This window comes from Lipophrys pholis (genome assembly GCF_963383615.2).
Source record: "Lipophrys pholis genome assembly, chromosome: 21".
NCBI lineage: Eukaryota > Metazoa > Chordata > Actinopteri > Blenniiformes > Blenniidae > Lipophrys > Lipophrys pholis.
Genome location: NC_137649.1, coordinates 10787165 through 10814919, shown reverse-complemented (window position 1 = coordinate 10814919; position 27755 = coordinate 10787165). Strand labels below are relative to the sequence as shown.

Here is a 27755-nt window from a genome sequence, read left to right as displayed (position 1 = left end):
GGAGTCATCCTGCTGCGTTCCTCCACCTATGATGAAGTTTGTGTTAAAGCAGTTCAACACTGTGACGTTACCTCGCAGTGCTTCACCTCAAGGACACTGTTCTCATACTGGCCTGTTGTCCATTTTCACTCTGCATGTTGCTGCATGAGCTTACCAAATAATTCACCCTCAGCTCGTTACCTAAAGACGTTTTGCTTGAACAAGAAAACAAACAGTCTGCCAGGTTTCAACATCCATCCATTCATTTTCCACACTGCTCAGGGTCACGGGGGGAACACATTCTCATTCACAGTACAACTTAGAGAGTCACCAAGTAACTGTGGGAGGAAGTTAGAGTTCAAGGAGAAAACCCAGGCATGTACAGAGAAGAACATGCAACCCCTAACCCACAAAGAAAGCCCCTTAAGTCAAATGTGGACTCAAGCCGGGGACGTTCCTGATACAGCTGCCACATTATTTGACCCAAGTTGAGACGGAAAGTGGCCGTTTAAACTACTCTATATAGAATTTATCTAAGTTACCTTGAATTACATAAACCTGGAAGTGTATTTTGTCTTACATGATGGCAAATAATTCAGACACTAAGCTTTTGAAAGCAGCTATCTATCCATCCATCTTGTAATTTAACAATAAACAAGTTATTTGTTGATGGCTACATCAAACACAGTTATTATTTCTGGACTCATTGGACGATGTGATTGGTTGGAGTTTGACCTTTCCATTAGGAAAGTGATGATACATTCCTCTTCTTGATATTTGTTGATTACTGCTGGACTTCAGTGTTTCTGTGCAATATTTAAGTTAGGAACTAATTGTATCTCCCAGCAATCTTATATCTATTCTAGATTCCAGGCCACAGGTCATGTATTCTTTTTTTTTTTTTTTTGCAACAACATAAAAGGGGAGATAGTAGCATGCATTCCTTTTCTGCCTTTTGTGTGGCCTGTGAGATAATTTACAAATATATATAGTGATGCAATGAAGAAGATTAATTAAAACCCATTTCAACACAGAACCAATAGCAGAAATGTCATAGATCTTACACAGCTAAAGGTTGGAATGATCAAAAACCTGCAGTTTCATTCAAATAATTTACAGATATTCAGTTATAGCTCTTTTCATCAGTTTGTAACTCTAATTCTCATTCTTTGTTAAATAGTCTGTTACAATTTGACCCTCTGGGTGACATTTTTGTGGTCGCCTACCAATATCGAAGCTACCCATTAGTGGCCATGATATGTATATGTGTTCACTACTGTCTAATAGACAAATATTTAGAATTATTTACTTCGAATTAAATCTTTTATCTATAAATAGGCAATCTAAAACTATTTCGTTTCAATTATGTTTTTTGTTTTTATGAAATACAATAGTAATGTATCACGCACATACTGCACCTATTCATATACAATATTTATACTTCAGAACTTGACTTGTAATGTGGATATGTTACCACAAGAGAGCATCAGTGAAATACAAACCAAAAAAGGGCTTTGTCAGATTTCAACAGGAAATTCATTATTTAAATAGTTTCTGTACGTTAATTTAGAAATTCCATCTTAAATGGAATGCACTCTAATGCTTGAGTCAATAAATATTAAGCTGAGCATGATTTTGATGCACCTTTATGCTGAAAAGGTAGCTTTTTGTGACACTGCAGATTTTGCATTCGATGAATACAATGTTATGTCATCCTTCAAGCTCACACCAAAACAAGATTTATCAGATATAGAGATTAATGCTCGATGAATTCAAGTTTTCTCTTGATGTTAATCTGTCTCTTGATTTCTACAAATATGTTTATATTCGGCATGTGAGCCATTAAATTGTCCTTTTCTGATTTTCGATCATTAGTTGGCTGGAGATGAAGGAGAACTGGTTGATCTTTTTATTTGGTGAACTGCTCCTTTACTTATAAGAGAGCAACTCCACATTTGGTGTTGGTGTCTCCGCCCAGCTCCAGCAGGCTCCCTGTGTTGACTCTCCGCCCAGTGCGTGAGTCTGGACGGTGAAGATAACAGTGGAAACTGGGCAGGGTCGCCTGCACATGAAGGCAGCCTCGACGCGTGCTGCGCTGCGCTGCGCCGCGCTCTCTCCGTCCACAAAACGACGCGCTGACGCGAGGATTCAACTGCACTTGAACTTCAACTCACTGGGACAATCGCGATCTTCGTGGGCGTTTCTGCGCTTCACACCGGGGAGGCGTCGCTCAACTTTGAGAAGTAACGCGGGGCTTGTAGTGAGAGCTTGAGGCGGAATGCGCGGATTGGGAGGCTTTCTTCACGCCGTGTTTTCTCTCCTCGCTGCGTGCTGTCGTGACTTCAGCCAATCCGCTGTGGCCGTCGGAGATCTCCAGGGTATTCGTCTGAGCGTGCAGAGCATGCAGCATGATGCGGAGTTGCACCTCTAACAGACTGTTTACCTTCTTGGAAACGCAGCGAGGTTGACATGTCGCGCCTGTGCGAAGGCTCCACGGGCGCGCGCCGTGCGTAACGCTGGTTCTAAATGGAGGACTGCTGGAGGAGCAGCCGCTCATCGCAACCCACACTGTAAGACAGTGAGTAGCACTTGAAACGAAATGAGTCAGGACCAGGACGGGATTTCCTTGCCGGTGCCTTGCTTTGGCGCTTGTCCCGGCAGAGAGACACTCAGCGGGGGAAATGCCAGCAGTAATAGTGGTGTTGGATTTGGTGGAGGTGGAGGTGGTGGAGGGGGCTCCTGCGGAATCCCTGCAGCCGGGACTTTCTGGCAGGACTCGGTGCTCGGTGGCGGGGGTCTCTGCTCGACCTCCGGGAGCTGTCCCATGGACGGCGGAGGCTTGCTGTCCACCGGTAAGTCCAGCAAGAGCAGACCGGTGACGGTGGCGTACGTGGTGAACGGAGAGGCGAGCCTGCAGAACGCAGACGCAGAGAGCATGGCCCTGCAGTGTCTGAAGGATGCCTGCGACACGGCGGGGAGCAGGCTGGAAACTGTCAACTTTGGCAAACTGGACTTTGGGGAGACAACAGTGCTGGACAGTTTCTACAACGCCGGTAAGCTCAACAACACTTCAGAACCCTTCAGAAACTTCCAAACTGCCTCAATGCAATCAAATTCAGGAGGAAATAGAGATGACTTGCAGCTTTATGAAAGTGATTACTCATCCTAAATGGGCACTATTGGCCTTAAATGCTTCCCGTTTGTATTTTTAGATCAATATTTTAGATTGATTTCATTTAATTTAAGCTTTGCTGCCCATTATAATGATTAAGCTGTAATATCCACAGACCTGGAGTGTATTCACTTCATGATTGCATGTCAGAGGAATGCTTACCTCCTCTTTAAATCACTCAGGGGTCAAATGTCACATTTGCTGCAGTACCACTGTTCCTGGAAACAGGTTGCTCTGAGCTTCCCAAACACAACACTCAGCTCTGCTTGTCAGGGCTTGAGAAGGCAGCCTGCATATCAGTTATTTCCACATTGTGCTCTCAAAGCCGGAACACATTGGATAAAAGAACATCATTTGGAGTTGTTTAATTCGCTCCACAAACGTGTGTGTGGGGGGGTTATTGTTACATATATTTTCCCAAAACAGTTTCTCCCCTTCCATTGTGCACCACCAGTATCTTGCAGCGGTGTCATGGTTTAATCCATGAGGCTGAACTTTCCACTGGAATTTACTAGCAGAGAACCAAGCATCAACCCCCAAGAAAAAGAAATCACTTTCCAGCTATTTTCATGCTGTATATGTAGTAGTTTGGACCTCATCCTGCTGGAAATGTACACTTGCATAATGAGCCATGACACTCCACATTAAGTCGACCTTTTTTAGGGTTTTTTGATCAAATAAAAAAGCAGCTGTGATGTACTGGACTAGACTGACAAACTTGATATGAGGATTTGCTCTGCAGATACTGCAGAAATAATCCTGGCACAGACACTCTCAGCTGCTGACAAAGCCCTTTTTGAACAAGATCTCAGCCAAAAGGCTGCGCAAGTGTCCACAACACAACGTTTCAAAGAGCTCTGGTTGGAAAATATCTTTATTTTCTCACTTTCATTGCAAGAAGATAGAAAAGAACAGACTTACCCAAAAGCAGAAAGTCCTGAAGGAAATCTAAATTGTTGTCTGAGCAGCTGAAAAAGCAATTGAAAGTACGATGAGTTCACAGGAGCTACATTTTTGCAGCAGGTACTGTCTTTAGTTTGCTTGTTCTCCATGATAGTAGTCTTTCTCGCGGTGCTCCCAAAGTCCAAAAACTTGTTTGGGTGTAAGTGTTTCTTCAGAATTGCCCATGAGTGTGTGTGTGATTGTCTCTCTGTTCACTTTGTGTTGGACTGATGATCTGTGCAGGAAGTGATCGGCTCCAGCACCTTGTGATCCTAATTTTGACAGAACAAGTGTAAAAAAAATAAACCAATGTTGTGTGACAATCTCTACTTATGCCGATGATTAATGTGTTTGTCATGTATCATTTGCATTACATCACTGAAATGTCACTATAAGTTATAGAGGGAAGTTGGAGTCCAGCTGTCCAAATATGAATAATTCACATAAATGCATTAAATGCAGTAGCCCAGTGCTATTTGGCTACATCAAACTATCAAAAACTTTGCTTTTATACAAGTAAAACTAAGCATTTGCAGTGTCTGTTTCACATGAGACTGGCTCTTTGCTTCACATATCATTAGTTGTGTAAACACATCAAGTTCCCCGTATTCTGTTTGGTCTTCTTCCTCTTAACTTCTGTGGAATTTTTCTCATAATACACATGGGAAAGCTGCAGCTTTTTTCCCAGAAACGTGCCTCCATATCTGTTCAGACACACTATTCATCCTTTTCCTGCGACTGGCATGAAGCAGAGATGAAGGCCAGATAACAGAAAACTTTGAACAATAAATTGAGAGTCAAGCTGAAGGCTTGTCGGTCCCTGTTTGTGTGGCCGGAGGATTTTAAAGATCCAAATGTGGCGAGAAACTGGAGCGAACTCATGCGAGTGTCATCCTCACATGATGTGGTGAACAAAGGGGGCATTTGGCCGAAGGGTGTCAGAGTGCGATATCCTGGCGGCCATGGTACACAGCAACCTGGTAGAAAAATGTAGATGCTAAACAGGAACTATATCTTATCACTGGGGACTGCACCTTGTTGTTGAACGAGAGCTCACATCAGAGTCACCGGATCTGGGGTCATACATCGATCAGCTGTAGTTTCCTCGGCGTGTCTCACTCAGTGTTATCACAGTGCTATTGACTGATAAAAGTAAGTCGAAGGAGAGAAAAAATCTACATCAGACATGGCCAACTGGTGGCTTGAAACCCACATGCAGTGTGTCTGCTTTCCTTGTGGCCCACAAGTCTAAAAAGAAAATTGAGATACAAGGAAGAAGGTCATGTACCACTTTTACACCCAATATAACTTGCAAGAAATCCATTAAAAGTCTAAATGCATTTCAAGTTTAAAGTGATGAAATGCATGCATTTTCATTTGAAAGGTACTTTTAAGTCCATTTGCACTTTACATTGAATTAGTGACTCCAATAGCCTTATGTAAGCAGCATGTCATTAGCTAATGTCAGTTATCTGCAGAGCAAACAAAAAAAACAATCATCTGCATTTGATAAGTCAAAACCCAACAGCACTTATCTTGCTGCTCTTTCTGAAATGTAGTTTACGCTAATGTTATCGCGAAGTAAAGGTAAAGTTGCACTTCCACTTCTGTTCTGCTTGATGCTCGTTGCAACACAGCTCCCGCAAATAATTCAGATTGGGATGATTACTGCAGCAAAACTCCAGCCTCGATCCTCCTGCTGAGAAAATTACAATGGCTGCATTGACTCGGATAACATCCTCATACTTTCACACATCTGGCTCGTCTGCTGGCCGACTTCTTCACCACATTTTGCTGTGAGTTTCCTCTTGTCAGTGACTGTTTTACTCAACATATACTGCCGAGCCACTCAACAGTCGTAAACCTTCCTTGTTAACTTATTGGCAACAGGCTAAGATTCTAAACATAAAAACCATCCATATAAACCTGACTGCAAGTATTTGCTGATATAGTGTTCCCTTCAAACTGAAAAGCTTCTTCAATCTTATGATTGACATAAAAATACCAGCTATAGGGTATTTTCTTTCACGCTTTTTGAAAGTGTTTTTCTTTGGCTGATCTTGTGCTTGAGACACAAAAGTCATTTGTCACTTTGTTCAGCATCATTCAGGATCACCAGAAGTAAGCTGCAGCAGATTGATGATGATGTAAAATGTACTGCAAAGCAATAACCACAGCCAATAATGAGCCACTGGTGAAGCGTTCCTGTCACCTGAAGACAGCATAGAGAAAATTGTTGTTTTGTTGTTTTTTTTAGTTAAAACAGGCAAACCTGTCTCTTTAACTGACGGCAGCAGATGAGAGGTTAAACTGGGAGAGAAGTCAGAACGACATGACAATTCACACTGAAGGACATTGTTTGAAAACACCTTGTGCAATGTCCCACATGCAGCAGCGAACAATGTTTTTTCTTTTTTTCTTTCACCAGGAATCAATTGCACAGGCTTGTGTTGAGCCACCTGTCATAGCAGGTTGGAGTGTTGGGTCATCGCTGTGGTATGCAGCCTGGTATCTCTCCAGTTGATTATTATGCTACATTACCATGTGATTTATAGGCAGCACAATGACTTCTTTGTGAACAATAAGCGAGCGCGTTGCCTCGCTCTGAGTGTTTGCTCAGCTCTTGTTTTGCGCTGAGAGCTTGACTGCACCACCAGCAGCACAGATTCAACCCACAAATTGCTCTCAGGCCATTTGTGCACTTGTGTTTCCTACTCTGTGATAGCTACATAACAGTGTGTTTCTCTCCACCTCTTCTATACAACGAGAGATGTTTTCACTCTAGTACTGGGATCTGGGAAGACTTTATCAGTAAGGAAACACATTTGCATGGGTTTCTGAAATTACTCACTTCAGCATAAGCAAATAAAAATAAGTGTGATTACTGAAATTAATATCTTCATTTGTATTTGTTCATAGTTTGATAACAAAGTATTGTTTGTTATTACCGTAGCATCCGTTATCTCATTTGCCATCTTATTGTATACATTGATTCTTCAATAAAAAACAAATAATGGGAAACTAAACCAACACTTTTACTTTAAACTCTAAATATATTGTCTGAAATATCATTCTTTCCTTATCTTGTCTTGCCTTAAAGGGTCATATTTTACAGCTTTTCAACACTTTTTACATGGGTTACGTTGATCCAAAAACGTATTCAAAGTTTATTTGCCCCAAATCCAGTGTTTCCTTGATTTCCATCCATTTGAATATTGGATCATATGAGCTGCATTCAGAATCTCCTCTCTGTGTGTTGGAATTACTGTTGGAAAACCATTAGAAAGTGTATTTTAGATAATATGACCCCTTTAATGTGCATTTGTGTGCTGTGATTCTCAATATCGAGGTTTTCCAATCATGTTGGTCTCTTGTGCTACTGCAATGGAGAATTGCCAATTTGACAAAAGAAGTGAGAAATGGTCAATACACGTGTTATTATTCTCCATTTTTATTGTCTTTTTCCATGAGAAGTCAGCAGTATTGGGACCCCAACGCTGGTGTGACACTTTTCTGAGTGGATTTTAAAATTGGCAAAGTATTGAGTTAGTCTGATTTAATCAACAACAACAAAAAGTCCTTGTGTCTTTATGGACGTAGCTGTCTCTCAAACTGCAGACCCAGGCAGGGAGTGAATGTAGTCTTTGCTCAGTGGGTAAAGCCCCACCGTGTCTCCTGTCAACACCGTGCAGCATCAGCTGACAGCTTCTGTTTGAGAGCGCCTTGGGATTCACCAGCACCAGACAGCTTCCTGACTGGGAGGCAGCGCGGCTCAGAAATCCCATCCACTGGCCCTTTGCTAAGTTGTTTACCCTCACTTCTGTTTACTCTGCAAGCCTGGCTGCTTTTCAGAGGTTAAAGAGCACAAGGTCAGGAGGAATTAGCTCACAGGCCTTTGCTGGCATCTGGGGGGAAACGCCTTCTCCTCCAGAGGAGCGGGCCACAGCCAGAGTTGCATAGGATTCTATGCATGCTGATATTTCCCAACAGGAAGTGCAGCTCAGACTCTTTATAAGGCATTTTGTCTTTCCTTCGTTCATTTTTTTCTAATGCAATCTGCACTTCATTGAAAACATAACAGCAATGACACACTCAGAATTGCAGTCATTGCATTTGAGTGTTATACCCTTTTATCATTGCACATCCTAAATAACAGTTAGGACCAACAGTCTTACATGTGACTTGTAACAGGTCTTAAAAGGGTAATTCTCATCTGCTCAACAGTACATTATAAACCCCTGAGCCAAATCTCCAGAGAGCTCTATGACAGGCGGTAGAACAGCTTTGCATCAAGACTCCTTTTGAGGATGTATCAGGGTTCATTTGAGGTAAAAGAAGGAGGAGTGGGAAGTGAACATCCCCAGAAACCAGCGGATGAAATGAATGGTATCAGTTTCAGTATGTTGATAAGGTTGCGTGAGGAGTGACTGGCTCTGGGATCGTCCAGGATTTCTGATTTATCTGATTTATTTTACATGGAATTTTCTTTCTGTGTGAGATGTACTCCTCTCTATCTGTTGAACACCTGTTATTACATTGTTGTTATCTAATCTAACCCGCTTACAGCTGCTTTTAGTAGTGAGGCTTTTTTTTTTCTTTCTTTCTTTTTTTTTTACTTTTTTTACATGTACAGCTACAATCATTGTTTTGATCAATTTTGCTATGAAACATCACAGTATGATTTCTAATTTTCTTTTACCTTCTCATTTGCAAAATGTAATATATGTATTTTTTATGTTGAAAAAGACACATTTTATAGACTGCCTCCGTGAATCACCCCCATTCATATTTATCATACTGAGTAGCCACGTTCACATGTCTTTGTGTAAATTTAAAACTAGAATTGATGTAATTCAGGAGGCACTGGACCTTAGGCCTGGTAGTTATAGCCTGAGCAGGAGCATAAAAACTGTGTGTCAGTTTTCAAACATGCAACCAAACACAATCCTATAGAGGAAACAATTTTTTTGACAATAACACATATCATAGGACATAAGTATGCCGTCATGTATCAGTTGTGGGAAAACATTTAACCTTTTATATGTAGCGCTTCAAGGATTTTCTTTTGATTTAGAGGCATTTTTAAGATTTAAGACAATAAACATGTCTGATTCTGGTCATTTTGATCAAACACAAATATGATATAATAATTTGTTCATCGCTGACTTTAAAAAGCCACTAAAGTCAAATAAAATGGATGAATACAATGCCAAGGATACTTTTTTTCCAATTACAAAGATTTTAAATGAAGCTGCATAACAAGATAATTTCATCACACCAACATTGTGGGTTTTTTTTGTTTGTTTTTTGCAACAATGCTAAATAGAATTATTTAATGTACACACCTACTCTGGACCAACATATTAGATTCCAAAATAGGTCAAATAATTCTTCAACCCCTATGTATTCACTATACTTAAAGCTTTCAAATGTAAAGTGCAATAATGTTAACAACGTTTTTTATTAGCTCTGCCTCTTGTTTAGGACAACCACACCCATCTATTCTGCTTTTCATTGTGTTTTTGTGAAGTCCCCCGCCTCAACATGATCATGTGAACTAACTGAGATAAGGTTGGAACACTGTTTACTTGGCGTCGACACAAATCCCTCTTGTCCTAGTGAATTCTGTGCCTCAGAAAAAGGAAGCAGGAAGCACATCAAAGCCGGCATGTTGGGGCAACTTGCACCACTGCACAGGTTTTCTCCCACCGTGTCTGTCTGTCGTGGATGAATTCACATTCTGTTCTCAGCTATTTTCCCCCCTCGGGGCCACTACGCTGCGGTTTGTAAACTCTCAGTCTAAAAAGGCAACAAAGTGGAGCTGAGGTAGAAAGGACCAGTCTGCCAGGAGAGAGGTGCAACTGGCAGGTCGGGCTCATTTCCTGCATCTTTTATTTTTCTTCTCCCAAGTATTTCTAAAAATAAATGAAGCATTAATGTCTGTGCTGGGCAGGGCATCTGAGGCACTGAATAACCATTGTCTAGTATTTCCTAGATTGTCCTCTGGGAGAATAGACGTATTTGTAGACAGAAATGCTCTCTTGAAAGGCTTGTATGGGCCTTTTCTCTCTTCCCAGGGTTGTATTTTGGGAGCCTGGTTGTTTAACTTTTGTTGGGGGGTTTACGCCTCAGATGGAGCTGAATCTGACTTGGAGTTGATAGTAGATGTTGCACCACTTTGTGAAATAACTTTTATTTGTCTTTTGTTACACAAGCATCAAGTTCAGTTTGAGTTAGTTTTTCTGCGTGCTGAAAGTTTTGTCAACAATTATTTCAAGTAAAAATATCACACTACCTCGCCCAGAGACAAATATCCATCCATAATCTATACGGCTTATCCACTTTAGATTTGCGGCTGAAGCTGATCCCATTTGTAATACAACTACATAACGACTCATGAAGCAGCAGCAGCAACACAACAACAATCTTCTGCCATTCCTGGAAATCTGGCAAAGACGTGGGGGGGGGGGGGGGGACAGGAAAAAGACTCTAATGTTGGAAATGATTTCCAGTGGAGGGTAAAGACCCTGTCTGTCCTCTGCGTGGGCCAAGCTCCAGGGAAAAGCTCCCGGTGAACTCTGCTCCACTAACACGAGCCTCGGAGCCTCCTTCTCCATTAACCGTCAAGGAAAAAAGCTGCTGTAGAAACCAAAGGCTTCACTCACATCATCTATGGTAGTTTTCTCACGGTGTCTCCATGGTTACTCAATCAGTTATGTAATTGATTGTAACGAGTGCTTTATTAACCTACACAGCCTACACACTAGGGCCCTTATGGTGAAACTGTAGGCTGTACTCAGCTGGCCCTTGACGGACCACTTCACACTCTTTTAAGTATTGCAATAACAATTTCACATGCATTGATTTATATAAGGCCAAAGTCAGGTATCATACCAACACAGACAAGCATGTGTCCCCCCTCTGGTTTCACATTCCAGTGTTATAGGGAACTCTAAATGCCTGTAGGTGTGAACACAAATGTGGTTGTCTGTTTTGCCCTATGGGGGACTGGCAATATGTTCAGTCTTGTCTCCTACCTTATCTCATAGTTGGTTCAGATAGTCCTCAGATCCCTGAGACCCTCAATGAGAGAAATGCCATAGAAATATTTCTAACAAAGTCAAACAAGATATAAAAAATACAGCTGTACTGCCTTGATAAGTGTTCATCTTCCTGGAGCTGTGTATTGAACGGTGGAGGTGGACTGTGAGTTACTGCTGTGTTTCTGCCCTTATCTAATCTGAAAGAGAATTGGTTTTGGCCAGATATCAGTATGTGCACTTGATTTCATTCCATTGCATTTTTTCAAACATAGCACAAAGAGTAAGTACGTTTGTTTTTGATAGATTGTTTCTTTGCTATAGCAAGACTTCAGTGCTATAAATCTTGTAGGTTGCTGATTTCACTGTGACATATTGCCACATTTATAAAGAATGTGCATCTCCACAAGTGATTATTCTAGGCCTGGCACATTTACACATTCATTTTGAATAATTCATTACATGTAAATTAGCATATTTTTGATTGGATAAATAAGTCTATTTATTGATTCATCTACCAAAATCTGTTTGAATTGAAACATAGCTTTTTGGATCAAATACTACAATTTAATTAAAAGGTGTTTCAGCACTGTGAATAAATAATTCACAAAATCACTAATTAATTGGAATATGTAAGTCCACCCAATAAAAAACATGAACAAAAGATAATATAGTTGAAAATAACCAACAGAAAACAACAAAACATGTGCATTATTGCTGACTGACACCACCATAGCGTAAACATACATAGGTTTGCTTTGCTTTGCTGTGTGGAGGCAGGAGCATATTGACCTGATGGTTGGAGGGAAGTAGGTCAGATAGCCTGAACCTCCACTGGAACACTTGTGTCAACGCAAATGGGCCATTTCCCACCTACATTTAACTCTCTGTAAAGATGTTTCTTGAGGCCTTCTGCGAAAAGATAGATACAGAGAAAAGTGCTTCATTACTTTTGTATCGGAACCTATGAACACAGACGTCGTAGCTGTGTTCCAGAAAGCCTTCACTTGTTTGCTCTGTTATGCTTGTTAGACTGCATTTAATGTCACTCATAATTAATCTGTGTTCATTTTTGTAGTTCATTCATCATTCAGGGTGCAGCAAAGTTGTTTTGAATAATGCATTAGTGCATGATGCATAAAGCTCTAGGACTGTATTGTAAAGCCGATGCACAGTCTTCGTGTTGTTTATTGCTGAAGGCTGTTGAGAGCAACTGTTTACATTTCTCAGCCTCCCACACTCATTAAAATAGATTACTTTGTGTCCAAATGTATGCTTCCCATTTGGCTCTGGGCGCAGACTGACACTTTGCATTGCTGAAAATAATCCACATCAACTTGAGCAGTCTCCAGTGTCATTTAGATCCTGCTGTGATTATCATATAGAGCAGATCCCACTTCCCTTCTTCTGAAATGAGCTCGTGAAACAAGAGAAAGCTCTCGGGGGAAGCCTGAGAAGGATCTATAAAGAGGACCCAGTGGACACCAGAAGAAGCTCCTGTAAATTCATGCAGCTCTTCACTTTCTGAGCTGCTCATCATGCGTTGCCCCCCCCCCCCCCCCCCCCCCGTCCCCCCGTCCCGCAGTGCCCTGCAGGAGCCTACACCAGCAGGCGAAGAGCTGCTGAAAGCCAAACACTGTGAGAGAGTATTGAATTATTTTCCCTCCTCTGCTTTGAGCTGTAGGCGGGGGAATCAATTTAGTTTTGGTCAACAGTAGCAGGTCTAGCCGTAGGAGGTTCAGCAGGATTATCAGTTCATCACTATGCATGTTTTGTTTGAGCTTCTTTTTTTTTTTTGGTTTGTTTTTTGCCAGTTTGTTTTTGTCCCTCCCAGGTGTAGACCGATCGAAATTTACTTGTGATTTAAGGTGACACCGAAGATCACAGCACCAGCAGAGGTGAGAACGTGTGATCAGGAAACTTTGGCTGTGAACAGACAAACTAACTGGGTACTCGGGTTACTCCGCCACTGGCTTCATGTAACACTTATGTCAACACGCAGAACTGCTGTTACTCTGGCATGTTGTCAGCTGTGGCGATGTATTGGTATGAAATCACGACATCTGAACGCTCTCCAGAAACATTGAGAGGCTATTGAGTTTCACTCACCACCTCAACAGTTTTTTTTTAAACATTTTTGAGATTGTCTCCATGAAAGGATGATGGTTAAATTCCATCACGAAGAGTTACTGCCACAGAGTAATCACATCATGTCTGGAGAACTGTAAGTTATTTCATGCTTTTGATTGCTCACTCATTCAAATGTTGATTAGAATCATGTTGAAATTACTTGAAAGTAATATGGTGTAGCGTTGAGACGGTTATTCATAGACGACCACACTCCGCTGCCCCTGCTTTATTATACAGTTGACAGCAAACAACGCGTTCAATTAGAATCACTCTTGCATAAATGCTGCTTTTGCTTGTGCACAAAGTGGCAAAATATCACACTCCAGTCATCAACACGGTTTTAACAGCACGCTGTGCAAGCTGCTTGGCAGCCGTGTCACTCATGCCACTCGCTTCTGATTAGACTTTGCTCCTCGCTGTGCAAACTTGCACCAAAGCTTCACAACATAACATATCATTGCAGTTCAAAGTAAGTTTTACTTAAAAAATGGTGGAGCCAATCTGCCGAGACCGTCTGAACTTTCTTCAGAAAAAATACAAAAGAATTGAGAGTTGATGGATGAAAACAACAGCTAAACTCCGTTACTCTGATGCAAACCTTCTCTCCCCCCCGCTCAGAGCCAAACACCGAACCTGGGGTGACAAAGCCTTCTCCATATCTGCCCCCACACTCTGGAACTCCCTACCCCAACACATCCATGACTGTACTGAACTTAACACCTTCAAATCTCATCAAAACTCACCTGTTCAGAACTGCTTTTAATACTTAGCACAAATCTACTTCTTTTACGTGTTTTTATGGCTCTTTTTTAATGATATTTCTCCATTTTATGCTTGCTGATTTTATCATGATGTAAAGCGTCTTTTGATGTTTTTAAAAGCGCGATGCAAATAAAAGAGAATAGAATGTCTTTATTGTCATTGTGACAGGTACAACGAAATTGTAAGGTGCAGTATGCAAAATGTATTATTATTATTTCCCTTCTACCGATGTGGCAGCTTTAATTTATAACTCCTAAATTAAACATGGTTATGTTGGACTGTATCCAACCAAATGGACTCTTGCATAATAGAGAAACATGATTACAATACTCCTCATCTCTTGGTTATATGAGACTGTTAATTCAAATTCCTGTAATCAACGGAATGCTTGTTTTTTTTTATTCTGGATCGACATTAACCACTAAAACAGGAAACACTATTGTCACAGGGATCCACTCAAGTGAATATAACATCATTATGCAACATGAAATTACGCATAGCGACTACTAAAATCCACAATGAAAGATCCAAAACAAAATACAGCATACAAAATACTATTGATGAACTGCCCCAAAATGTGTGTGTGTGTGTGTATATATATATATATATATATATATATATAAAGCAAAAATCTATTTCAAAAAGTGAAACTATGTTGCATAAAGGAAATTAATGAAAAACTACAAAAACATTGAAAACAACATGGTGTACATAAAGAGCTGTGTGTGTTTGGTTCATGCAGGAAATTATAATGCATGATTCTTAATTTCACTGCAGTTTATTAACAGTGATCTTCCATCCATCCATCCATCCATCCATCCATTTTCTCCCGCTTATCCATTTCCGGGTGGCAGTCTGAGCATCACAGTGATCTTATATCTTGATAATCATTTCATTCTCCAATGGGGGGAAAATAGATGTAAACAACTCAGAAAATCATTCATCAACATGCTCAAAACAAATTTGAACTGAAATAGTTTTTAGAGAGGACTAACGTACACTCCACCATCATGGCACTGTGTGTTTGGAGTTAAGTGTGTTCAGCTCTCTGGGTTTTCTTCTGAGAGGACAAAGCACTTATGAGAGCTAATTCCTTTTCTTCACTCTCTGGGCTCAGCGAGACTCGCTTGCACTCATATTTGCATATAGTTGGACGTATCAGCCCTGTGACACAAAGTCTGTCTTCACTCAACTGGTTTTTGGTTGGTTTTTTTCTTCTTCTCAGGAAACAGGTGATGTTTCCAAGCACCACAAAAAAAAAAAGAAATCATTCCTCCTGAGTTTTATCGTCTCATTGTTTTCTCTCTGTCTGAAAAGCCGAGCTGCATCCTATTGTTACCTTGTAATGGCCTGTTTGCATTAAAATCTCATCCAGATGCAATATTGATGGGGTCTACCGCCAGCACAGGAATGAGACCGGCTTATCTTTTATTCATCCGGCAACCTGTGCTGTCTGGATGTTGACATTCAGCTGTGAGCCCAAGACAGTTAAGAGGTATAGAAGGAGAATGAGCCCAACAGTTTCTTGTTTTTTTTTTTTTTGTTTTTTTAAGTGCTTTTGTGTGCAGGATTGTTGAGGCTTATTAAAAGATTAAATATCCCATACAAACTGTTTGTCTTGTCAAAACAGCTTCCTTTTTTTCCTGTACTATCTAGTCTGTCGTGTTTCGGATATTTATTGTTATCCAAATATTGAATGAGCTGGCGTGCGTAGTTCCAGACAAATGCGTCACGGACAGGGAACTCGCATGTGGTTGTCAGGCAGAGGCCAATCTCACTGAGGATTAAGGTGCACTTTCCCTCGCCGCCTTTTACGTCACAGTGCAAAACCTAACTCGCACTCAATCACAAAGTGGATACCCTCATGTGAAGACGCTGGCTGCTCATTCAGAGAGAAAAAACAAAACAAAACTCCACGTATTCCACATCACCACACCGAGCCGCAGAGCTTAAAATCCCTCACATCCTGTCCTCCGCCTACTGGGCTGTGAAGAAAATGTGAAGCTGTTTCCCCCAGCTGGAGGGGGGAAAAAAAGGAGGTTGATGATGAGAATCTCGGAGGCCAACGACAAGTACTCATTTCCTGGTTGAATTTGCATGCGCTGATGATGAATACGATGGGATGCGTGCCCCTTCATCACTGATAGAAGCTCTCCACCAGCTCTGACAGGCTTCGCTGTGCACTGTTATGTTTCCACGCTTGCAGAAAAGTAGTGAAATAAATTGACTGCTTGATATAAACCGTGAATTGCAATTGTGAGTACTCACATTCTGGCATTGGGTAATTTGATGTGATGGAGTGGGTGCTGTTCCAAGCTTTTATTGCTTGTGTTGTAATGACTGGATCCTTTAGCTCTAAGATGCACAAATCCATGTTGCATTGACATCATGTTACATGGCTTTTAAAACACAAATAGCTGTCAGACGCAGGTGTTGAATTCATATGAGGGCACATTTGTCTTGTGGCACGTGTTGCAAACACATGACAATATAGCTTATAGTTTTAGTGATATCTTCAGTTGCTGGTTTTTGCTTGTTGATCTCTCCCAACTCCAGAAACCTCTGATTCCTTTCCTAAGACAGTGAGTTTTGTCTTAGCTGTTGCTAAGAACAGCTCGAGAAGTTGCTAAAGAAATAAAGAAAGTGATGAGGGTGAATCTAAACAGTGAAGTTTCTTGTTGGGGGGGATAATAGTGGAGTTAGAAGCAGAACAACTTCACCTCTGCTTATAAAAGTAGAATTCGGGGCTTGTTGTCCTTCCGTGAAGTGAAGAAAATGCAAAGTGCCACACTGCCCATGGACTTAGATTTATGTGTATTATTGATATTTTGTTTCATTTAGTATTTCTACTAGCATTTTGAATTACAAAATAACAAAGTAAAATGAAAGACTTAACATTTTGTCTTATTCAGTAAAGCAGTTGTTGATAATTATTTTATTTATGAAAACATACTTTGTTGTTCCCTGCAGGTCAACATCAATTGGCAATTCTCAATTTATCAGAAAGTTTGTTGGTTGTATGCCTGTCACTCAGTGGCCCGGAGGTATTTGGCTTTATACATCACAGTATATAAAAGAATACCACTACACTAGTTTCAAGTCAGTATTTGCGAGAAAAAAAAGGATCTTTTGCCAACTGGGATTGGCTCCTGTAAGAAAGAAGATCTGTCTGATTTAACAAATCTTATTCAAAATGGAGAAGCCTATCGTCTGATGTTAGGCATTGATGTGGGATCAGTTGCTCAATGTCTGCGTGCTTTCCTCGAGTATCGGTGCACCAGGTCGAATGGGGTCACCATGAAATAACCCATTAGAAGTAAGAGATCAGGTTGGAAGGGTTGTAGAGTATCTACTCTTATGTTCCATGCGATGTGCCTGTTGACACAGCGAGGTGAATAGTTGGAAACAGATGAAAAACCAGGTTGAAGCGTTATCTCAGTGCTTGTCTCGTCTGTTATTACTGGAGCGCAGCCATTTAGCCGGTTTGTTTTTATTGTTATCAGCAGTTCCAAGTAGCCTCGGGGACACCGTGTACCGCCCTACCTTTACACGCAGCTCTCCATCCATAACACCATCAGTGACTGACATGCTACATGCTACCGACTGAGAGTAAGAAGTGAGAGACGGGCAGGGTCATATATGGTGTTTGTTCACAAGTCAATGCACTCTTTTGTGTAAGTCCCACTGCTTGCACCACCACAGCAGAGTGGTTTGGTATGCCAATACAAGCAGTGGGCTTTTTGTTAGAGGCTGGGAACTCTCCACCCCTTCAGCTGCAGCCCCGCTGGCTCCAGTGGCAGTAGGCAATGTTTACTCCTCCTCACCTATTGGTGCTAAAACGTATGGGTCCAGCTGGAGTCAGTGCAGGGTTGAGTGTTTTTGTATTCACAGACGGAGTTAAAAAGGTGGGTCGAGCCACATTCATTGATGCGAATGTTGTGTTTTTCAAAGCTGCGCTTCTCTTATAGCTCCACTTGGACGTCTGACATGACCTGAGGAGAGGCGTTATTAAAAGCAGCTGTTCGTTTCACCCATAAAAGCATGTAGTTCCAGCAGATCCACATTAAAGTCTTTATGTCTCCACTGCTGTATTTGTACAGTATGTCTCCTTCAGAAAGATAAAAGACAGACACATGGAGACTGAAATCGATGATGAATTTTTTTCTGTTTTACAGCTCTTGAGATAGTTAAAGGAGATTGTAATTGTGTAGCTGACTTGACTAACTGTTAAGAACAAATACACTATATTTATAATACATAGAAGCACATGAGATGCATGGTTCAATACTTAACAGCCTGGATGGATGTTTGCATAATTGCTTGCAAGATTTACTCATATATGTCTGGATTATTTTCTACAATTTAGCAATTGTTATTCATGTATTATTGTTTTGTCTTTGCACTTCTTTGCTGATGTGACGATAAGTATATGTGAAGCTCATACACATGCTCATAAGAGTAGTCATCGTGTTTGTTACTGATGTAGTTGTTTTTCCATACGCACATTATGGGGGCATGATGAAATCTTTTGATGAAAACATGCTATAAGGTCAGCTGGAGGTATGTGATGAAAGCAGATTAGTAGTTATGGCTTAGTCACCGTAAGCCTGCAAGAAGAGAATGTAAGTTTATTTATCTTTCTTTGAAAACGCAAAACGTGTTGTGATTGTGTCTATGATTTTGAGTTGCACTTTAACAGAATTAAATGCACTTTGTGCACATCTGCAATTTAATCAATCAACTATTTGAATATTTTTGACTGCTTTTCTACTCATTTGTGCAACAGAAGCAAGTATATACCCAAGGTTAACAAAAAAAATAAACATCCAGCTTACAGCTTCTTGGATTTTTGTGCTGTGAAATGTGCTTCTTTGTGCAAAGCCTGGTCAATAAAGAATAGCGACAGCGAGCCACAACCTCAATCCATCCGGCTCATTCAGGATGTGCTGAAATGCTGCTATAAGACAGGCTTTATCACCCCGGATCAGGCTGTCCTCGATAATGTTCCTGTGATTGAGTGGTAGAAAAACCCTGCAGCCAGGTTTATAAAATGTCCCAAAAAAAAGAAAGGGGGAAGTAAAAAAAAACCCACTGTAAGAGAAGCGCAGTTGGACAAACTGTCACACATGTATGCAAAACTCTGTATCTGTGCTGTTTTTACAGAGGAGGTTGACACTTCACACATACAGATAAAATGTGACACAAGTGCAGCTGATCTCTCGGAGAGCACTGACGGGCACACCTATTTTTCACCATCAGATATTGCCGTGGTGGAGATGACAGATGCTTTCCGCCAGCCTTCACTTTTCTACCACCTGGGAGTCAGAGAGAGCTTCAGCATGGCCAACAACATCATCCTGTACTGCGACACTAACTCCGACTCCCTGCAGTCCCTACAGGTGAGCTCACGTCAAGCACCAGGACCGTTTGCCCTGTCCTCATCGCTTCAGCCCCACACACACACAGGGGGAGATTAGGTACTATATTTAAGTGAAAGTGGACAAAAAAAATGTAATTGGGTGGCAGGCTTACATAAATGCATCAGTTGAGTGATGCGTGTGGGGAAACATTCAGCAGTGGCCGCGATGAGGCACGGGCAGCATGAAATTGGATTTAGAGGGAAGAAATGGCTGAGTTTAATCAGGAAATACACATTAGATAATAATCTGAAAGTCTTGACACTTTTTAAAGCCATAGTCCAGCTTTTATTTAGGGTTTTTATTTATTCATCAATCAAGTCAAACCAAAGCTCAATTTTGCACATTATTCAAGTGTTCTGAAGAGAGCGTTGAAAAGCACAGGATTCCATATAGTATCTTTGAAATTACAAAGACACAGACTGATCGTTCCCATCTTTATTCCTCATATTGTGTAAATAGCATTGTTCCTGCTCTCTGTGTATAAAAAAAATAAAAAATAAAGTTCTGTACATATGTTTGTACAATCCACCACCATCAGCAGTCATCTCAGCCTCTGACTTGACCTTAGTGCTTCTGTGTGAAGCTTTTATACAGCTTCAGTTCACTTCACCGTGACAGGCAGAAGAAGAAGTAGTTGCTGTCAACTGGCAGGTAGTAGTTTTTGTGAATCACGTCAGAACTTTTTTTCTGTGACGCAAATGTTTTCCTTTATTACAAGTATCAGTCCTCAAACATTCTAACTTCTATCATCTCTTCATTCATTAAGCCATCTTCTATCCCAACTCAATACGGGTGAAACCATTCGGCAGATTGAGATCTGGATCCGTTGCCAGTCCTGTCACGGGGCAAACCGAGAGAGACGGAGTCACCAATTAGCAACAACCGTATGTTTTTGGACTGTGTGTGGAAACCAGAATATCCAGAGACAACCTACGCATGTAGCGAGGCCCCCGGGTCCCACCCAGACCTGGAGGAAATTCTTGCTGTGAGGCGAGCGTGCTCACCACGACGCCACAGTGCAGCCCATGACTTCTTCAAAGAGGTTTCATTTTAGTCCAGATTTCATAAAGTTCCTCATGATCTAAAACGAGTCATGCTGTGAGTGCGGAGGTACTTCTAAAGGTCCTTTATGAATGAAATGCAGCACATTTTAGAAAGTAATTGTCCCTTCGTCGAAAATACTGCATTTTTATTAAAATTGTTAAGTGTGAACAGATTCATGGCATTTGAAAAAAATATTACTAGAATAGATTATAGTATATACTATAGTAACAGAGAAAGAATTGTAAAAACTGAAACAGAAACATTGAGCTGCTTCGGCACTTTAAATGCTGAGCTGTAATATTCTATACATAAAAAAAGCTAATGTATGAAAGCGCACACACGCATGTGGGTGGTCTTTACTGACAGTAACTGCAAAAAATTTCTTTACTCCGCAAGTTTCCAAAAAACTATAAATGTGTTTTATACGAGGAGAGACCGCAGACGATGATAAATCTCATAGCATTTACCCGTAAATCACTGCTATGCGAAAACAATGTTTATTTACTAGAAAAAGTGGCCGTGTGTCGGCGCGTAGCGACAGTGTGAGTCTTGTAGCTTCTGTTCAGCGGAGCAGACAGTTCACAGAGTTCAAGGCCCACGCTGAAGGCATCTAGAAACCGCCTGCTGCAGACGACATTTAGCAGAGGAACACTGAAGGCTTTTTGTGAGCTGGCGGAGTGAGAGGAGTCTTGTGACAGCCGGAGACTTCAGCTGGAGAGGCGACCTGCAGGGATGCACAGTAGATCATCAGGAAAGGCTTGTCTTCTCAACCCTTCATCAGGCGCTCATTGAGTAACTTGATGTGAATATTTCAGCCCAGACGTGTCGTGTAAGGACACTTTAAGTCTGAGTTACTTCATTTATGTTATTATGAGAAACGTTGGCCAATGCCAGTAATTCTGCATAAGTTACACCTTTATACATTTTTAACACAACTATTTATTCATATATCCTGTAATAATCATCAGCTTGTTGTTCATTTGAGCTGATAGTCGTTCTCAGCTTCTTTAAGGTCACACAGATTGGGTGTGCTGCCAGTTTTGTCTGTTCTCGTGAAAGCTGAGACCGAACACATGCTTCCTCTTTGTGTCGTCTGCATCCAATATCCACAATTCTGACGGGTGTGCGGCCTACTTGAGAAGGGCTGCATCTGTCTGGAGGGTTTCTTCTGATCTCACCAGGCTGCTTAATTGTCACAAAGAGTGCCGACTAGAAGTCACAGGTTTCCTTTTAATAGAGCTGCTCTTTTGAGAACGTACACCCTGACCCTGAAGGAACAAAAGCAGTTTTGATGCTAGTTTCTTGGCAAGCAATTTATTTGCTAATCACCTAGAGTCATACTGGTTGGGATACTTCTCAAGTGCGTGTTTCTTTTCTTTTTTCCTTTTCAGATTAATTCTGAAAGCACTGTGCAACTAGCACCCATTGATTCAGACTGTAAGACATCCGAAGGGTCATCACAGTACTTATGTGACAAATCAATACAGTATTGACGGTTTGCAAACACACGTTATTGCATTGTATTCTGCCGGGACCATTAGATACAAATTCTACTTTGTGTTACGTACTATTGCAAAGATGTAATGACTTCAGTTTCATTGTAATACCCAAGATCATTGATTATTTTACTCTGTGTGGTAGAGGCATATGGAAGCCGGAAAATATTATTTTTGAGCTGCTCAACAACATAAAGTTGCTTTCACACGCAGAACATCATCAACCTTCCTAAAATCACATTTTGACTTTGTATTCTGTGTTATTATCAACATATGATAACACAGAAATGGCCTCCACCAAATGCCAGAAGGACACATTTGTGCACACAGTAAGACATTTTCTGCACGCTGTTTCACATCCCACTGTCGCAGTAGCTGGTGTTTGAGGACTGATGAAGAAACGTCTTGAAGGGGTTTTTCCACATTCTGCTCACATCTGGCTGCTTTCTGCATGAGCCACAGCCCAACAGATTTTCTGTACACGGGGGATTTCAGACGCTGTTAGATGATCCCGCGAGCACTTAATTTGAAGCTTGCTGAGGTCTTTCATTTGTTTGCAATATAGAGTAAATTAAATGGGAGGAGTCAAATGTTATATATTTGAATTGCAATGTCACTTTAGGGCGGGGGTATTGTATTTAGGCCCAAATTTACACCAATTATGTTTAAGCTTTTTTTTTTGTTTGTTTTATTTCCCATCACCTGTTATCTGCAGTCAGAAGTGTTTCACGTTGAGCTATAGAAAGCATCGTCCAGAATGACAGTGAACTCGCCTTAGTGCAGGTGGTTAGCGCTCTCACTTCATAGTGAGGAGGTCATGACTTTGAATCAGCACCGGGCTTTTTCTTTGTAGAGCAAACATCCTCTCCCCATGCTTGCATTTGTTTCCACAGTCCCAAAAAACATGCTGGTACCGTTTATTGGTGAATTGCACACAATGCGTGAATGTGAGTGTGTGTGACTTTCTGTCTGTGTGTGTTTACCCTGTGATGGACTGAGTGTACCCTGCCTTCACCTATAGACGGCTGAGATTGGCTCCAGTCCCCTGTGACCCAGAACTGTAGAAACCATATAAGATGGATGGATGGATGCCCATTGAAATGGACCCTTTTCTCAAAAGGTTCTTGAAAATGCAGGCAACTACAGGATTCAGCAATTTGCAATATTAATAAACCATAAATAAAATATGAATCCATCAAAATGTTTATGTATATAAAAGTCTTCTACGGAAGTTTTAATAGTCAGCCAGAGGGCTCTCTTCAAACCTCACAGCAGATGGATCACTTGTACTGTTTATATTTAACAACTAAAGGAAAGTGAATCTAGTTGGGGTTTTTTCCATCACCTGCCTGTAAATACTTTGTGTCTGAGAGCAGTAGCTGGAGAAACAATGTTGAAACAAACTCCTCCAATGCAGGATTTACATGCTCCGAACGTCCCCAGTTTGAATCTGCGTTGGGCTCTGTGGCTTTACCAAGTGGATTTTGCATGTTCTCCTCGTGTGTGTCTAGAGACGCAATGAAAGAAAATGATGTCCTCTCTTAATGTATTTTCTTCTCTCTTCTCGCAGGAAATAATTTGCCAGAAGAACACTGTAAGTACACAAGGCTTTTCTTTTCCTTTGCCTTTCACACATTACTCACCCATTGTTCGCACATCTCACATTATGTGGTGCAAAGAATATGCTTTTTCACAACATGCAGGGAGGACGCGATCTTGACGCCTTATGTTTTTCTTTCTCGGTGTCTGAGAGCTTTCCTCTTGCACGGCCCACTTTTGTTTAGAAGCACTGATAAATGTTAGGGATTTTTCTCTGTGGAAGGAAAACCCCGTCCTTTTCGTTTTTAAGTGAGTCTCAGATGAAAGCTGTTTCATGAGTTACAGTGACTGGGCTGGCATAATCTGCATAAAAAGGCATTTTGAAAATTTGACTTGCAAAAAAAAGTGCCGCCTCAGAGGAAATCCTGTTCTTAACTGACTCAGAACCTACTGCAGGTCCCTATGAAGTTATTTAAATTCACCTCCTCTCCTGAAATGAATCAGGTGTTTATGTATACTGCACATATTTTTATTAAACACAACAAACACAAACGTAACAATAATAATAAAATATTTATAATCTCTCCTTTTGTGATCCAAAAATAGCAATTCTCGCCAATTTTGCCTGGGTTAATCCCTTTAAGATAAAACAACCACAATTCCTGCTAATGGGCTCCTTTCGCACTGAAGGTGTGTCATTAATGCAGGAGCAGGATCCTACTGTTGTCCAGGAGTCTACGCTCAGGAGTCAGATGAGAGGCTTAGCTCCACTAAGTGGCTTTCCAGAGTGGAAGTAGGTGGAAACGTACTGTTCTCTGACACTGACTCGCACCGTGTGAGCAGAGCTGATTATCACTCGCAGTGTGAGGGTGTGAGCTCACCGATCTCCCTTATGGGCTCTCGCTGTCTTTGTTCTCTCACCGTCCCGCTCGTGTTAATGCACTGAAACGGCTTTTGCACTGGGACACATGGCCTTAACTAACCCCTCGTGCTCCTGAAAGCTCACTCAGCCTTCAGTATTGAGTTTATGGTCGTTTCCTTTCATCCCTTTGATCGAGCTGCTGCTCTTCTATGCAAGTGCACCGTAATTAACTTCCCATTCAGCGTTACAGACAAGCCATGAACAAAACCAACATTCAGAAATAAACTTCCAGGCAGCAATATCCTTTTTTTCTTCATCCTATACATTATCATTTCACAGTTCTAATAGCCAATAATCAGTTATAAGATAACACAGTTAGGATTACTTTTTTTTGCAGACCTGTTGCAATTGAGAATTGTAAATTATGCTATATATGTTTATTTTATCTTTTGTTTTTTAATGACTAGCATTTTCCTCTCCAGCTGCAGCAGCTAAACATTTCGTCTTTGTTTCTAATACAATTATAAAGTATTTTATTCTCTTTTGGAGTTCCGGCTTTCATCGATCATAATCATATTGCTGGATGTAATCCAGTCTTGTTCCAGTCCCTGGTTTAACAGCTTTATCCTCTGTCCCACCATTCCCATGTGTTGAAGTGCCCTTGAGCAACACGCTGAACCTCAAAATGCTCCCATCGGAGGTCGAGCGCCTTGCATGGCAGTGTGCGTGTGAGGGGGTACAGGAGAAATTAGTTCACCATTATAACTAATGTGGATGCTCATGTTCACACATAATTGCATGCATATGAGTGCAGAGGGAATCGGCTCTGCAGAAGAGAAATTCACTAACTAATATGCATATTCTTATAATAACCACAAAGTGAAATTTTGGCACTCAGCTTGGCAGCGTGCACAGACTCAGCAGCTCCTCTGAGGCTGTGAGAATCACAAACTCCTCCTGAGCATGAAGTGCAAATTGTTGTTTCAGTCTTTCTGCACATTGTCTGCTTTGTGGGGTTTTACTGCACGTTAAAATGTTGCTGGTAAACTGGTTTTAATAGTGTCTTCTTTTCTTATCTTCGGTAGGTGTTTTCTTAGGTGATTTTACCATGTTATAATTTATTTATAATATACAGATCATATTCCACAGCATTGATTTTAGTATACTGCTTGGCCTTAGAGACAAAAACTTGATGAGGATTCACACATTTTTTATAAAAAAAAAACTCCTTGAACTCCGCCTCCTGCACAGTTTGTGCGACATTGTCACATTCGTACCTCCTTTTACTGGGACTTTTTTTTGGTTCCACCTCCTCCATGAACCTTCAGCCAGTTTCATCTGACCACAGGTCAAACTATTGTTACAGACGTTCACACTGTGAGCATGTATGGACTGAAAATGAGATCCACTGATTACCCAGAAGAAAGAAAACAAAACAACCTTTTGTTTCCTTAAGCTTCTAATGATTGCTTCTAGGAAAGGTTGTGAATCCCCTTAGATCTCTTATATGTCAAAAGATTACAGTAAAGCTTAACACTTGCGGACGTACCCAATCTCAACAGCATACAGAACCTCTGACAAGTTCCGCAAATTGGCTTTGGGTCCTAAAACGAGTGTCATTATGTTCGGGGATTTAGCTCCCAACATTAGTGGAAGTGTACCTGATTACTCTCTATTGTTCAAAAAGCCTGTGGTCTTGTTTGTCTTTCACGAAGCTCATTTGAATAACTCCTCTGGAAATTGAAATCTAGGTAATTAACGCCTGATTGTGTAGGTCTAATTGCTGTAATTGTACAGTAATTATGTCGACATTTGTTCCTCTGTGTGTTGGTACACATTTTCTAATTTTAATAACTGATTTTGTGTGTGCAGGCACAGCATATAGGAACAAACTACCAGAGCTTGACGGCTCAGGTGGAAGAGATCAGGTCATGGCTGCTTCCTCCTGTTTTGTACAATAAAGAGCGAACAGCGAGCTGAGGTCAGCCTTGTGTGTTTGTGAAGGTGAGCGAGGAGGCAGAGCAGCTCCTGTACTGAGGCGTCACCAACATTTCTGCTGAGAAACCGGTTACCTGTGAGCGACTGGCTTAGGTTAGCTTCAGGTGACCCCGCAGCTGCTGTGAAATATGCATCAGCCTGTGAAAACAAACTTACCATGTGAGCCCAGTAATGGCTTGAATCACACGTACACACACGCACACACACACACACACACACACACACACACACACACACACACACACACACACACACACACACACACACACACACACACACACACACACACACACACAGGAGCTAATTATAGCGGCAGGTTTTTGCAGCCCGTCTGGTGACCCCTGACAGGAATGAGGGTATTTTCTCAAAGTCGCCGCTGCTGCAGCAGCAGATGATCGTGATGTAATGAACCACTGTTGCACAGGAGGAAGTAGTTGTCTGCAGATGGCTGTCATTGTTTCAACACCACACCTTCCTTTCACTTCCTTTTTTTCTCTTGGCAGTGAGAGCAGCAGCAGCAGCAGCAGCAGCAGCAGCAGCAGCAGCAGCATGTTTTTCTCAAAGGCTTTCTGAGAAGCCACAGCTGAGATTGAATATTAAAGTCATCAGAAAGCAGCTGGGTAGCAGCCAGGCCGCCTTCACACATTGTCTTTCTGCACACATCTGACACCCTAGGAATAGCTCTCCTTGAAAAGACCTCGGCTGTTCCTTGAGGATATCAATCGTGGATTTCCTGCCTCTCTCGCGCTGCTGTCTGCAAACACCAACACACACGTGTTTCCTCTGTTTGTTCAGCGGCGGTGGGCCACCGCAACAGGAGCTTGAGCGCCGCTGCAGGGGAATAAGTCAACGTTAAAACAAACACAGATACGGAAAGTGCAGACATGTGGAATTAGCACAAAGCACATAAAGGAGGAGACTATTTGTGCTGAAACTGAAACAAACACAATATTGAATGGTTCCTCATTGCCACATCTGGACAAGACAACTATAGCATCAGGTGAATGGCGAGGTTTCAGTTTGCTGTGCATCAGGCTGCAAAAACAAGTGAGATCTATACGAGCTGTAAGGGTTTGTGGTTAAAGCAAAGCAGCTGCTAATGGCGCTGCCGGCACTGGTGCAGATCTCTCCTCCAGGCTGCTGCCTGTTGAGACTGGTTGACTGGAGAAAACAACATATAAACACCACTGTTTGTGCCAGACAGATCAGAAGTGAAGCTTTAACCTCAAACCGTCTCAAACAGGGGAAACAACTCAGACTTCCTCCAGGCAGAGTGTTTCCTCCCTTTACTGTGACAGGCTTCACCGTGCATTGTCTGATTCCCTGTGAAGAAATGAAGAACATGCAAACCCCACACAGTTCAGAACAAAA

General features: G+C 41.4%; 1 protein-coding gene across 2 annotated transcripts in view; it reads left to right on the top strand.

Annotated features, from left to right (window-relative positions):
* The first annotated feature begins 1997 nt into the window (after positions 1-1997).
* The window catches only part of map3k5 (mitogen-activated protein kinase kinase kinase 5), a 68953-nt gene continuing 43195 nt past the window's right edge, over positions 1998-27755 (top strand). The window contains exons 1-3 of one of the 2 annotated variants that reach the window (XM_080490090.1): positions 1998-3032; positions 19285-19424; positions 23556-23579. In XM_080490090.1, coding sequence (XP_080346216.1) covers positions 2579-3032; positions 19285-19424; positions 23556-23579 — 618 coding nt within the window. In that variant the 5' untranslated portion in view covers positions 1998-2578. Of the gene's footprint in view, positions 3033-12972; positions 13032-19284; positions 19425-23555; positions 23580-27755 lie in introns of those variants that run through there. The other variant, XM_080490091.1, reaches the window with a different exon arrangement.